Source organism: Sander lucioperca, chromosome 21 (genome assembly GCF_008315115.2).
Source record: "Sander lucioperca isolate FBNREF2018 chromosome 21, SLUC_FBN_1.2, whole genome shotgun sequence".
Classification (NCBI taxonomy): Eukaryota; Metazoa; Chordata; class Actinopteri; order Perciformes; family Percidae; genus Sander; species Sander lucioperca.
Genome location: NC_050193.1, coordinates 9,557,451 through 9,571,950, shown reverse-complemented (window position 1 = coordinate 9,571,950; position 14,500 = coordinate 9,557,451). Strand labels below are relative to the sequence as shown.

Genomic DNA, 14,500 nt, shown 5'->3' with positions numbered 1-14,500 from the left:
GGAGTCCTTTGCTGCATGACATCCCTCATCTCTCTCCCCCTTTCCTGTCTATCCACTGTCACTATCTAATAAAGGGAAAAAGCCCCAAAAAATAATCTTTAAAAATAAAAAAATAATGTTGCAGTGGGAATAAATGATTTGATGATAAAAGAAGGCAAATTGGTTCTAGTTTTCTGCAATATTGGTTTTGTTTGCTTTATTACCTAAAAAGTACTAATTATAAAATGGTAATTTAAAAATATAAGGTTAAGGTGTTGCGGGTATTGAAACATCATAAATAAGACACTGAAGTGGATTTCATGGTAAAACTTGTTTGCCTCTGAGCACACAATCCTTTTTGCTAAGAAACAGTGACAGTAGAGAAAATGTAACAGCAACAGAGATGCACAGTTTAATCAGTTTGATTTCCTAAGTAATCTGACATAATAGCAGGAAATCAATGAAGTCAAAAAGAAAGAGTAAAAGCAACATATATCACGAAATACATTTGTTACACTTCCTTTGCATTTACAGTGATATTACATTAAGTTTCATGCCATTGAAAGCATGCTATGAAGCAACTAATGCATCCAGCTGTTTCCATTGAGTAATGTCTTTCAAATCATACAAATTAGAGAGGGCAGCTTCACATGAACAGTTCAAGTTTTGTGTAACAATAAATACAATAAAACACACTTAGTTTTGATTTGTGACATTCCACTTTGATTATCCATGTCTTAAAAACACTATCAACTAACACACAGTGTAATCCATAGCAAAACCTACCGTCAATACAATCTACAGGTACAGCAATGCCTTGTAGGATCCATTGAAATACTCATTATACATACACTACACTAAACACAGCTTGGGCTTTCATAAGAGCCTGGATCATGTGGGAGGGCACAAACACTAGTAACAGTTAACCTTGTCTACGATGCTGTTGTTACAAGCATGCTGATTAAATGTAGCTGAGACCACCATGCCTCAGTACTGAGACAATACAGAGATCTAAACAGAGGCCAGAGAAAAAGCTGTCACATCAGAAACCAAGAGGGGATTTTTTCCCACTGTGTTCCTAAACTGTTTGTCATCATCTTGCAGTTTCACCGAGTCAGTCGAGTAACTCATAGGCACCTCTCCTCATTAAACCCTGCATGATCTTGTTACTACACATACACAACACACTCACACACTGTATGCAAACAAATACATTCACACTGCACACAGCTCAGCCCCGTCTGCCCTTAGCCTGTATTGATTAGTCTCTGCTGTGCCTTTCATGAAGAGTTTTCTGGTTCTCATAAAGAACATGGAAACAGGCTCTGTTGCATTCTAGTGCAGATTTTACTAATACATCTCATGGTGTACCGTCTTATTTCCCTTCACTTGACACGCATTGCGATTCTCCTCATGTTGAAGCACTTTCCACGGTGAGGTTTTCTTTGATAAAAGGCAAAATATCATAGCAAAGCATAGTATACAATGTAAAGTTGTAACAAAAGCTAAGCAGTTTTTCCAAAAAGATTGCTTATTGACAATTTTCCCTTTATGTTATTCTTCCCTTACTCCAAAAGGCTTAGTCTACACATTATACTACATTATATCTACTCTAAAGGCACTTAAAAGACATACAAAAGAAATAATTAAGATTAAAGGTGTACAGATAATCAAGTAAGTTAATGAGAGACAATGGGATCTGTAGCAGGCAAGAGAAGGTTCAGAGTCATCACATCTTCCCATTTCCTCTGCGTGCTCTTGCCTGACCCTCACTTTGTGGTTCAGCCAGCACCCTCCACTGGTAATATCGGCCAATCAGATTTAAACTAAAAACAACCAGCTGCCTGGCTGATGCAGAGAAGAGGCCAGCGGGTTTTTTTCTCTGATTCTACCTGGGGTAGGACCAAATCTACAGCAATTCTACAAATGCCAACCGGCAGGAACAAGCGCTTAAAGGGTAGAGGATTTATGATAAAAACGCAACTGTAGCAAATTCTTAAAGTCTGGTTAACTCTCCAACATTACTGTCATAATCATCATCACATTTGTCTTTCTGGGAATTTTGGAGTGTATTTTGCTGGGCCGAGGATGAGATGATGAGCTGTTTGTTATTTGCAGAAGAAGGAGGTCCTTCTAGGTGAGACGTAGATTGCCTGGCATGAGAGGTCTCTGTAGAGGAATGTCTTTCATGGCTGTCCGCCTCTTTCCCATGGCTAAGCCCTGTGGTAGTAGAGGAACCAGCGCTGGCACTGGGTATGGTAGTATTGGTACTGCTTGCAGCCATACTGGTTGTGGGCACCATGCTGGCAATTTCATCAGTGGGCGAGCGGCCGATGCTACCATCCACCTGTACCCGGATCTCTGGTGAGACTGACAGTTGGTACTGAGGCACAGGACCACTGTCACTGCTCTTCGGGTAAAGGAAGGTCTTCATCTGACCTTTTCCTTTGACGTTAACTGTGCCCCGATAATCAAACTCATAATCCATGGCACTGAGCACACAGTAGCTCTCCTCGCTGACCTGGACACGACACTCCACACCTGTAGTATCCATGCGACTGGCGATGTTGACTGTGTCGCCCCAGATATCGTAGAGAAGTTTAGTGGTGCCAATCACCCCCGCTGTTAGAGGCCCATGATTGAATCCAATGCGAAGCTTGAAGCCAAAGCCCAGCATGTTCTTGTTGAAGTCGTCCACCACACACATCATTTCAAGGGCAAATTCGAAAAGAGCGCGGAGGTGGGCATGAGGATGTGCCGCATCTGCACACTGCTGCGCATTGAGTCCTGCTGCTGCCATGTACGTGGCACCGATGGTCTTGATCTTTTCCATATTTGAGAAGGCAGGCTTCCGTAACAGCTCATCAAAGTCTCCAATTAGCTCGTTGAGGACACGGTAGCACTCCTTGCCTCCTTCGTAGCTTTCCTCATAAAACTCACTGAAATTAACAATACTGGCAAATATTACACCCACATTGTCGTGGTTCTTGGAGTAGCTCTGGGTGACTTTCAGCTGCTCGGCCACATGGATGGGGATGATATTGCGAAGCAGCCAGTCGGCCTGGTCCCTCATGTTCTGGATCTTGATGCGGTGTTTATCAGCCTCCACGTTGCCATGGTAATGCAGGCGGTGACTGACTTCAAATTCACGGTTAAGAAACCAGATCAGGAGGAGGACTAGAAAAAAGGCCACGCAGGCCTCAGGCCCCAGCAGGTCCTGTGGGTCTGCTCTTTCAGACATGACCATGGAGCTGTTGCTGTTGCTGTTATTGCCCTGGCCATCCGACCTGGTGGAAAGAGAGGAAAAAGAAATGCAGGAAAACATTTAAACAGGAGGGTAGAATACATTTTTGGCTTCTCAAAATAAATTTGCATCTTCTATAGCTGAAAGAAAACACCATAACTACAGAAGCTTTTGGCATAAGTTGCTTGCACCTCACCAAAATTTCAACTCTGCATCATGCAGGCAACACACAAGAGTTGATTACCAGAAACTGTCTACCAAAAAGAAGTAAAGTGGCTGGTTGATACTGACAATGCTTACAATAATCATTGTACTTACCAAAAAACCAGACTTTTAGCCACACTGGAAGAAATAAAACATAAATGAATGCATCAAGTGCATGTACATATCCAGCACTATCCAACAAATACTTGTTCTCTTTTCTTGAAATTTCAATTAGTAGCCCAGTGGGTCAGTGTATCTTTTGGTCATTCAATTTTCATTTCATAAACAGGTATTAAAAAACAAAAATTGAATGGTTGTTTGATTTTCGTTTTAAAATACAAAATTTGAACATTGAAATATAAGGTGTTTTTTCCTTTTCATGGTCAAAAGGGGATGAGAGAAATTTAAAATATGCTTTGATTTTCATTTTCTATTTCATATAACAAAAAATAAAATCACTTGAAAACAGAAATGAAAAAAGGCCTGTTTTTTTATATTCTGAGACCGGATGTTGTCATTTCCAAGGCAACAGCGCCAGTGTACCAGTGTTGCTGTCACCACAGGCTAAAATTACTTTGGATTCCTACTCTGATGAGATTTTAGACATGGCGAAAAAAAGGCCTGTCATGTGCAGAAATCTCTGCGCATATCACAGGGAAGTGGGGGTGCAAGAGGATTTTCTGCAAGAAATGTGAGGAGATTTTGCACTGAAAATGGCTCAAACTTGATGTGACCATAGAACTGTATGGACTCATCTGACACCACGCTGAAGTTAGCTTCCGCTTCGCAGCGTCTGATTCTGCAGTTGAGGGAAACTTGTACCCCAACTTCCTGAGCAACTGATCCTCTGTTTTTTTGCACCGCTTTACATAATAAATATGGCTATGAAATACATCTTGAAATGAATAAATGAGGCAATATAAAGATATAAATTAGTCAATATAGTTCAAAAGCTTAAATACATATGTTTTACTTTTATTTATTTCAGTGATCTTTATTTTATATGTAACGACAAAACGCACCTAGCTAGCCTCCCTGGCATAGTGCATCAAACCATATCACTATCTGCCAAAGGAAATAAAACCTTAATACACCCATGAATAAAAACACGAGCTCAGCAGATTCGTCTGATACCCAGCTAATGTTAGCTAGTGCGGGTCACACTAGAGCCTCGCACACGGACCAGAATCAGTCAGCACTGGGGAACCGGGTCACAACCTATGGTCACAACGGGCTGATGGATAGCTGCTAGCTAGCTGCTACTTGAAGAAAACGGCAGCAGCTAATATTAGACCCAACACCGGAGACTTTTATGAGACTAGATCAGTTGAAAGAGTTTCTGTTGCAATTTGTGTGGGGTCATGTTGCATAATGCCAGTACTAAGAGACGGAGGCAGGGAGAGGGAAATAAATAAATGTGACATTTTGAAATAAAAGTCTGCTCAAGCATCATCAGAGTAGGGTTCCAAAGCATAGACTGTAAATATTAATATTAACAGTATACATGTTCCAAAGTCATTTTAGCCTGTGCTGAATCTCTGAATATGAAAAAACAGAAACTTTTTTTCGTTTCTATTTTCGAGTGATTTTATTTTTTGTTATATGAAATAGAAAATGAACATCAAAGCATATTTTTAAATATCTCTCATCCCCTTATGACCAGGAAAAGAAAAAAATTCAATTTTGTATTTTAAAACAAAAATCAAATAACCATTTGTTTTTTGTTTTTCAATACCTGTTTATGAAATGAAAATCGAATGACCAAAAGACACACTGACCCGAGTGTCATCACATTATCTCTACACCATTATTGAAAACACAATTCAATTGTATCACATTTTTCAAATCAGTTTTTTTTCTTTTCATTGTCTCTTTAGTATGTCATACCTGCAGGGGGAGCCGAAAAGCAATGCAAGCAGTGCTAGTCCCACCAAAGTCGCTAGAACTGAGCGCATCCAGTAGCTGAGTTGGCAGAAGTTAGAGTACTGAATGATAGCTATGATGCCAGCACAGCAGATGAACATGGTGAACTGGGGAAAATATGAGGCACAATGTCATTAGTCAAAAGAGCCCATAAGATTATCACATAAACTTTACTGACTTTAAGCTATATTTACATATTGTAGAACTGGATATGGACATTTTACGAGAATAGTAGCCCTACAGGTAAGGTGCTTTACTGATCAGAAGCAAAACTCAACTAGTAATTTGAATGAGAGAGAATAGATCTGCTATGAAGACAGCAATCAAACTAGCCTAGATATCTAGACGCACCCTAGCGGCAGCAAATTTAATTTGCAGCCAGGGGGGTCTAGGCTTGCGAGCTGGAAAAACCAAACTCTGGTCAGGCCAATCACATCGTGTATAGAGTCGGTGGGCGGGCTTATGGCTGCTGCTGCTGGGAACAGCGGTCTTCTGGAAGACTTGGAGTTAAGCTTTTCTTTGAGAAAAGAACAAAGAACGGCACTGAAGTAATTCTTAAAAAAGGAAGATGTGTTTGGAGTTTTGCCGACCGGATACGGCAAAGTTTAATCTATCAACTAGCTTCGCTACCTTCTTTGTTGCTCTGCCTGGTTGTTGTGCTATCCTATTGCGTGCAGACGGAATTTGAAAGACAACTGTTTATCCCGCCCCTCGGATTGAGCTCCGTCAATGGTGAGTACCCAGACCCAACATCTTGATGTGGGTCTGGCTTGTCAGGCTACAAATAACAATACTAGTTTTCAACACCCTAGTGATCCATTTCTAAACATAGAGAAAATATGAAACTTCAAATCCACCTGGATGGAGAGATGCATGTCACAGGTGACATGGGAGAAGACGGCCACAGTGGGCAGGGAAACCAGGACAGCTCCTATAAAGTGGCGCGCTATCCAGCCTGAAATCGCTCTCATCAGCAGCCGAGTGCAATTCAGCACACTGTCCAGGTAGAAAGCCATACTGGAGAGGAAAAACAATAAAAATGTGATTGATATAAAGATTATTAGAGATAATATTAATAAAGTGTTTATCTGATACCTGAGTGTCCTGTTTGACGCAAGCCTGATACCAACCTGAATGATAAACTGATTCCATACATAATTGTCATAAAGCTTCTCAGTACATGAACACAAAGCAGGAGTCAGTAAACAAAACCAGTTATTTTATAGATTAATGTGGATCTAATATCAGGGCACACACTTTGAGTGACAATTATGTAACATAATCCAAATGTATTTACTTATTTTACCACCCTGCCTGAGTTTCCCCTGGTAGACATAACATTTTTTATCCCGGGTTTCCCCCTTGTCCATCTTTCTCTCTCTGCTTTCCAACTGTCTGAATATATTTTCATTATACTAACAGTAGAGAAGCACACCGACCACTCTATTTTCCCATTAGAAAACAGAAAGCACATGCCCATCAACAATATAGCCACATTACAAGACACCACTATTTTACAAAATATACATCTTCTGGAAAACATATGCAAAAAAAAAAACTAAAGAAAAAAAACATTACCACGTTATAAAGTACTTCTATATTCTTTCTAAGATATTTGAAATAACACATTTCAAATAAAATGGATGCATCAACAGTAACTGAAAAAAACTACGAAATAGTCCGAACACAATTTCCTTTAACATAAAACTACTTTCCAATTGCAGTTGTCTCATGACTTCAAGCAGGTAAAGATAATCCAGTAAGCCTGCATGCAAACAACTAATTTTCAGTTTCTTTATCCTCTGTATCAGGGGTCTGAAAGCAGACAGTTTTCAGGCCTCCATTCTTTTAAATTAAGTAATGGACATTTTAGTGTCAGGTGTGACATGGAAAATCAGTGTAGTTTGTCATAGCTGAAGTGTTGACAAGTTGCACAATTAGGAGCAGCTTGCTAAACGTGAAGTGTGGAGCCAATTTGTGTGTTGGGATTGGCCTTTAAATTAAATTATTACTCTAAATTAAAATACCAACAAATTAAAACAGGAAAAAACATTTGCAGGGCCATAGGTAACAATACATTCTAAACATGTAGGGGGTCTTCTGACATTGTCTCACAGGCTGGATCTAGCCCATGGGCCCCTAGTTTTCAACCCATTCTCTATATTCAGTATCTCACCGTATAGCAAACAACAGAGCCACAGCCTCCAACAGGGTGGCTACAGCTGTCAGAATGAGTGCTGGCATGGACAAACTCTGCTGGGAGACAAGTGGTCGAAGAAAGCAGGCCAGTGAGAGAGCCAGGAACACTGAACAGCACAGCAGCATGTCCAGGAAAGAACTGAATGTTGGACTGGCGAACGTCTGCACCGCTGCTTGGGTTTCCACCTGGGAGGGAAAGAGAAAGGAAGGAAAAAAAACAGACTCTGACTCAGAATCTAGACTACACGATGTATCAACAGTTGCAGCTATAAGAGTAAAGATGCACTTCTAAGGTTACACCAGCAGAGAGCAGCACAAACTAATACAAAACTACTTTTAAGGTCCTGCAGTGATTTCTCTTTGCCGCAGTTAAGGTCTGGTCATAACGCATTGCTAACAGGCTTCCCAGACAAGACAGAGACTCGCAGAGAAACACAAACAGGCAGAAAGACATGCAGAAACACAGGTAGACGCTCACAGGTGGAGACAGCAGAAGTGGGATGACAAATCCCGGACAAAAAAAAAAATAAACAGACATACTCAAATGCATTTGCACTTATGAAACATTTGCAGGTATACAGGAACCATTATGTCATGCACATAAACAGCTCTCACACACACACACACACACACACACACACACACACACACACACACACACACACACACACCTCCTCCTGGTAGCTTATCCGGTAAGCAGACTCCAGGCTCCTTTCCAGGAAGGTGAGGCTCAGCTTGTTTATGGGAGGTCTGTAGAAATAGTCCTTCATAAGGCTGCACAGGCACAGAGGAAAGTCAGTAGAAATAATGTTCAGTTGGGATTTTATATGTTACAATCACATTGGCTGGAAAAATGGACAGTAACAGCTGAGATTGACTTCCTGATCAACTGTACATATGTCTAAATGTAACAGGGTTATTTAAAGGTTTGTTTAATGTATTTATCCTTAGGTCATTCTAACCTGTCCTCTTTAATAACATCCACAAAGTGAGCGTCACTTCTCTCCCTGAAGTTCTTGGAGCGTAGAGGAATGAGCGCGGAGTGGTCCATGCCCATGGTTCCTCCACTCCACGTCTTCTTCTCCTTCTCCTGCAGCATCTCACACAGTGACGTCTGGCTGTTGTTCAAGGCTTCCAGCTGCGGACTGAGCAGGCCGTTCAGAGTCTTGGGGCTGCGCCCTACAGAAATCGCTGGTGAACACTTCAGATTTGAAGAGTCCTAAGGTGGAAAGAGGGGAGAGAGAAGCCCTGAATTTCCAAAAAAAGAAGCTGTTATAATGGATCTTTGCTTTGGAAACAGGTCAGCAATAATGTGAAATAGTCTGAATATGAAATATAAATTTAGCGTGCTACAGTCACATCAATTTAAATGCCTGTGACTGTGGCACACTTTATCTGGGACTTATGGAGTTCTATTTCTTTGAACTATTTTTAAGTCCTCCTTTTGCTGCTTAGCCTGACTAAATGATGCCCCACTATTTGATGGAAAAATAACTGTAATAGTGTCAAACATGTATCATGTTAGATAAACAGTTCCAAGTATCATCTGTGTGGTTCAGGTAACAACAACAGACTAACCTTGCTGCTGTTGGTCTTGTGGTCATCATGGCAGCCATTGTGTACTGCTCCTTCTTCCAGAACCTGATCCTCCCCTGGTATCAGGACCACACTGCAGGATGTACAAGGAGACTGCAGGGAGGTTGAAAGGGGACAGTATGGAGGGAGATGCAGCATATGGGGGCAGGAAAGAAAAAAGAGAATTAATACAGATCAAGGAAAGCCTGTGAGCAAAGAAAACATTAAAGGATGACAGAGATCAAGATCAAAAGTGACAAATGACAAAAGAGAGATGACAAAAAACAAGCATCAGCGTTGAGGCAGCAAAAAAAACTGAATTTGTCATTTAAACACAAACTAAACTAGGGATGCTGTGACTGTGCAGCAGCAGTTTGGTGCAACTCTGTTGTTTTTAAATGTGCTTTATAAATAAATATATATTAGTATTGACTAAATGTTATTTATTTCAATGAAGACAATGCTAAGAGTGGCAGCAGACTGTGGCAGCAAACTCCCCAAAATCTCCACAGCGCTGTGGAGAAAAAAAAAACGCTCTGGGCCCTATTTTAATGATCTAAGCGCACTGCGTGAAGCGATTGGCGCAGGTGTGTTTAGGGCGTATCCAAATCCACTTTTGCTAGTTTGACGGCGGAAAAAAAGGGTCCGTGCGCCAGGCACATGGTTTAAAAGGGTTATACTTAGTGTCTTCATTAATTCATAGGTGTGTTCTGGGCGTAACATGCAATAAACCAATCAGAGTGTCATCGCCAATTCCCTTTAAAAGCCAGGCGAGTTTGTACCATGGCACATTGCTATTATGATGGCGGATTTGCACCATAATATTTGTATTTGTAATATTTTGCATGTTTGTGTGCTGCTGCGCTTCCCTGTGTGCGTGTAACAAGCATAGTGTGCGCACCCTGTGCATAAGCCTAGGCGCATTTTACTAATGCGCTGTTAAAATAACAATGAAATGCTGCGCTATTGACTTTAGACCAGGTTTTTGTTGGTCAATGGAGTGATCACTTCCCGCTGCCTCAAGATAGCAATACGCCAAGAAGAACACACCTCCCTGTAAGACCAGCACGCCCATGGGCGCACAGATGGGTGCAAGTGCATTTGCTATTTAAAACGACGCGGGCACAGGACGGTCTTAAAATAGCAAAGATAGGGCCCTCTGAGTTGTTTGCCTTTCTTTAAACCAATCACAATCGTCTTGGCCGGCGCTATGCTCCGGACGCAGCGGTGGTGACTCTGCAAAATAGTCTCGGGAAGGAACTTGTTTTGATGGAACATTTGCACCACACAAAAGAACACCACATACAATATTAACTGAAGTTAACTGTTAATACAATACAGTAACGTGAACTATTTAAATTAGCTGGTTACATGGTTGAATTTATCGCTGTCTGTACCTCGTCCATAGCGATCCCCACCAATCGGTCCCAAAACATCCAAGTTAAATAAATGCCGTAAACCTATTCTTTGTAAATCTTTACAATCATTCACCGAAAGAACCAAGCAGGCCTGCCTTATTGCACGATTCAAATTTTCTTAAAAAGTTGCAATTTTTAGAGTGTAGCTTGCTACGAATCAAACCGAGTATAAGAACGGCAACACAGAGAGAGCGGAACGTGAGGGACATCCGCCTGTGAGCCATTTTAGGAATTTATCCTCGAAATGTACTTCCATTGATCCAGACTACTGAGAAACTGAAAAGGAGAGTAAACAGGAAAGTGGAGGCATAGAGGGCTCAAGGTCTTTTTTTCATCTCACTCAGCCTGTTGAAACAGAATCGAAAGTGTGAGTGTGTGTATGAGAAAGAGATTTGTGTGGCTAAGGGGGACAGAGTGGATTAATATGTTCTGGATTGATGAGCAGATCATGATGATGGGTCAGTTATTATGTAGACTGCCCACTGGGGAGAACAGTGCTTTTCATTGCCTAATTAACAAGATCTCACTGTTTTGTTCTCAGATTTTTATTAATAAGGATTTAATGAGGACTGAGGTGCTACCCAATGGAGGCATGTGTGGGAGTTTAGTGCACCAAAAGTGAAAAGGGAAATCAACAAAGACACTCTAACCAGTGTTTGAACTATACCGTGGCCTTTGGAGAAGGGGGAGGTTCGTGTGCTTGCGACTTACAAAACATGAGTTGAATTTGTACCGCAGCGCCGCCACGCCTTGATGCTCATGACAAGAATAGCATGTATAGTTATCTTTATTGAAGTGAATTAGGTTTAAATCGCCGTCATGCATGAATGAATGAATGATTTTTTGCAATTTTACACATCGATAATCCACGATGATCACATTACACAAAACTGAAATTGCACGTCAAAATGACACAGTCAATATTTTTAGAGACCCCCCAAAATTTCACAAATCATGTTTTCAGGGGAGCCCATGTCTTATTAAGGGGAGCTGAGCTCCCCCTAGCTCCCCCATAGTTCGCACCCTGACTCTAACCACGCAGGGTGCCCAGGGTTAAAACCATGTAATTACATGGAACAATTCAGGTGTACGGTAACGGCAGGGGTGAAAGCCATTCTTTTACATGCCCTCCACTCAAGACAAAAGGAAGCTACTTGCATGCAAAAATAAAAATATTTATTAAAGCTTCTGATACACCCACATAAACAAAAGGACACAGAGGGTGAAAATATGAACATGAAAGAGGTTGTAGCAGAACATGCAGCTCAGTGTTCTTCCTCAGGCAGTATTGATGTGCAATGAGAAATGATCCCAGAAATTTAAGATAAGAAACTTGTCCACTACATTACATTAAATGTATATTTGCCTTCGGCATTCTGGCAACACAGTGTAAGACAGACAGTAAAGGGCAGCTAAAATACATAGAATACAAATACATTGTCAACAGCAGCAGTGCTCATGATCACCCTACTCCCATCCTAACAGACACAGCTCCTTGGTCATATGACATAAAGGTCAAGGAACCTGCCAGCCAACCAGGTGGCAAGGTGACAAGCAACCATAGCCATGTCATCAGCATATTATATGAGTGAGAGGTCATTGCTGTTGTATTTTATCTTATTTGTATATATGGAGAACAGGAGGGAATATACTTACTTCCTCAACAACATATTATGATGTTTCATATTATTTTCTCAGAAATAGTGTGCCCTCACCTTAGCACTGTCTGGAGGCAGGGTGCAGGCTGAAGGAGCTCCATCAGGTGTGTGCACCCTAGGAGTGGGGCACCGGGGATCTGCATGCTCAGGCCCTGCCAACCCCAACTGAGAGCAGCTACAGAGAGAGTGAGGCTCCACCTTCCTGCCAGAGATCAGGTAGGTCTTCAGGCCTGGAGAGACAGAAACAGAGAGGAAGGAGGATCAGCGGCCGCTGCGTCGAGGAGTAAACCTCTATATATGTGCGCCTGCTCTACCAACTGAGCTAACCCGGCCACACACAAGTCATTCTTGCTTCCATAAACATATACATGATGTGTGATGTGATCAGTGCAGGGTTTTGTATGTTTTTCCCTCACTCTTGAATCAGACAAATGAGCCAGAGAGAAGGGGGGAGAGCTAAAGAAACAAACAAGACACAAACAGTCAACTCTTCTTTCAAGCTCTACAGATCCAATTTGTCCACTGTCATTTCTTTTGCAACCTCCTCATTACAACTATTCCTCTGCTCCACCTCCATAGCCTGAGGAATTTTTTTGTATAGAAGCGCTGAAATCCTCCCATATATCATTCTTCATCTATTTTCTCTGTAATGAGATAATTACTCTTTCATATATGTGTCTGACAGGTGCATGTGCACATGCATCTCTGTCTGTATCATGCATGTGAGGTCCCCATGACCATGGCTAAATATTTGAACACCTGTGTCCTTCCACGTCTATCAACTTATCATTTCCATCAGTCCTACAAAGTATGTATGTGCGTGCGTGCGTGCGTGTGTGTTTGTGCAACCTGTAGCCAAAAGTTCACCCTACAAAACTGACCACTTTGCTCAAAACAATGACAAAACATGGCAATGTGGAGTTATGTCCTTTTAATTATCTAACTGCGTATAAACACAGGGCATTTCACTTGCTTTACAACATAAAGCATGAAGCATGTAGGATGCACTGTAATGCTTAAGCCTGCATATTTCACACTCTCAATAAGATTTCCTCTTTCCTTTCAACAGCCTTAGACCACTGAGTTAACAGGATGCTCCTAAAGGGCACATTTTAATCACCATACATATAGTCCACTTCCTCTTTTTGTTTGATTTTTGTTGCCAACAACTTTGTCGCTCTGACAGATACTGTACATGGACAGCGAGGTAGACAGCGAGATTGACAGCTGACAAACCTTTAGCACTTGGCACCCTAAAACATGGCGTTTCAGTCACCATTGAGACTAAGTGTTTGTGACTGAACTCCTCTTCATATTTCCCCCCATCTCTCTGCAGCACTGTGTTGTATCAAGCCACAAACACAATAACTATGTGGTATCTGTGTGTGTATGTTTGTGTTGTGTGTGTGTCAGCAGCATAGGTAAGTACCTGTGACCATGCGCTTAGCCACATAATTCAACTGCCAGTGAAGCTGCAGCTTTTGGCTCTGAGCATTGTCTGCCCTAAGTACTTCAGACAGGCCCGCCACTGCCTCTCCTCTGCGGACCCACTCTGGGGCTGCAATCTCTGACACACTCACACAGAGACCACACATGTGACACAAGCGTATACAGTCTCATTTGCAATGATACACATGCATACACACATTATATATATATACACATCATGTGTATCATTGCATATATATATATATATATATATATACACACACGTCAATATGGAACGTCAATATGGAATAGATTCCATTTTGACGTTTGACCCGGAGCCGTTCTAATCACCATTAGACTGTAAAATGAAGGAGGGAGACGAGAATGTGCTGCCTGGATCATTAATTGGAACATTTGTGTGTCAACATGTCTGTGCTTCTCTCTGATGACGATACAGGCAACACAAACACCGCTGAACGTGACGCTAGTTAACACTATACTCGACAGCAGCTAACGTTAGCCTACCGCTAGCTAGTAGCTGGATTAAACACGGTTAAAATGCTGACAGCTAACGCTAAACGGTGTAAAGTTTTGACTGTGTATTACTGTAAAGGATTAAACACTGGTTTGTAACAATCTGCAGCTGCCGTCGGAGAAACAACACAGACGGTGCGTTCAATGAAACTGGCCTCGTGGTGCATTTGAAGTTATTGTAAATGTCCATTTATTATTTGTCGTTCAACAGCAATTTACTAGTGAAATAAATTTTTGTTATTGTTATACATTATTATTAAATCATTTAATTTTGACCATATGGCCTTAGCAATAAACAAGCCGTTCTTTAATGTCACCGACAGGTGGTTAGTATCCTT

At 41.4% G+C, this 14,500-nt stretch overlaps 1 protein-coding gene across 3 annotated transcripts in view; it reads right to left on the bottom strand.

Annotated features, from left to right (window-relative positions):
• Window positions 1–368: 368 nt before the first annotated feature.
• The window catches only part of LOC116059342 (adenylate cyclase type 9), a 38,867-nt gene continuing 24,735 nt past the window's right edge, over window positions 369–14,500 (bottom strand). Inside the window, exons 2-11 of one of the 3 annotated variants that reach the window (XR_004896137.1) lie at window positions 12,258–12,430; window positions 9,128–9,238; window positions 8,512–8,768; window positions 8,221–8,323; window positions 7,527–7,735; window positions 6,208–6,367; window positions 5,315–5,457; window positions 3,542–3,565; window positions 1,881–3,266; window positions 369–1,833 (exon numbers count right to left, since the gene is read on the bottom strand). Coding sequence is in view for 2 of the 3 variants with exons in the window: in XM_031312360.2 (XP_031168220.2) it covers window positions 1,976–3,266; window positions 3,542–3,565; window positions 5,315–5,457; window positions 6,208–6,367; window positions 7,527–7,735; window positions 8,221–8,323; window positions 8,512–8,768; window positions 9,128–9,238; window positions 12,258–12,430 (2,471 nt within the window). In the remaining variant the exon portion in view is untranslated. Of the gene's footprint in view, window positions 3,267–3,541; window positions 3,566–5,314; window positions 5,458–6,207; window positions 6,368–7,526; window positions 7,736–8,220; window positions 8,324–8,511; window positions 8,769–9,127; window positions 9,239–12,257; window positions 12,431–14,500 lie in introns of all 3 variants that reach the window. The other 2 variants (XM_031312360.2, XM_035996491.1) reach the window with 2 other exon arrangements.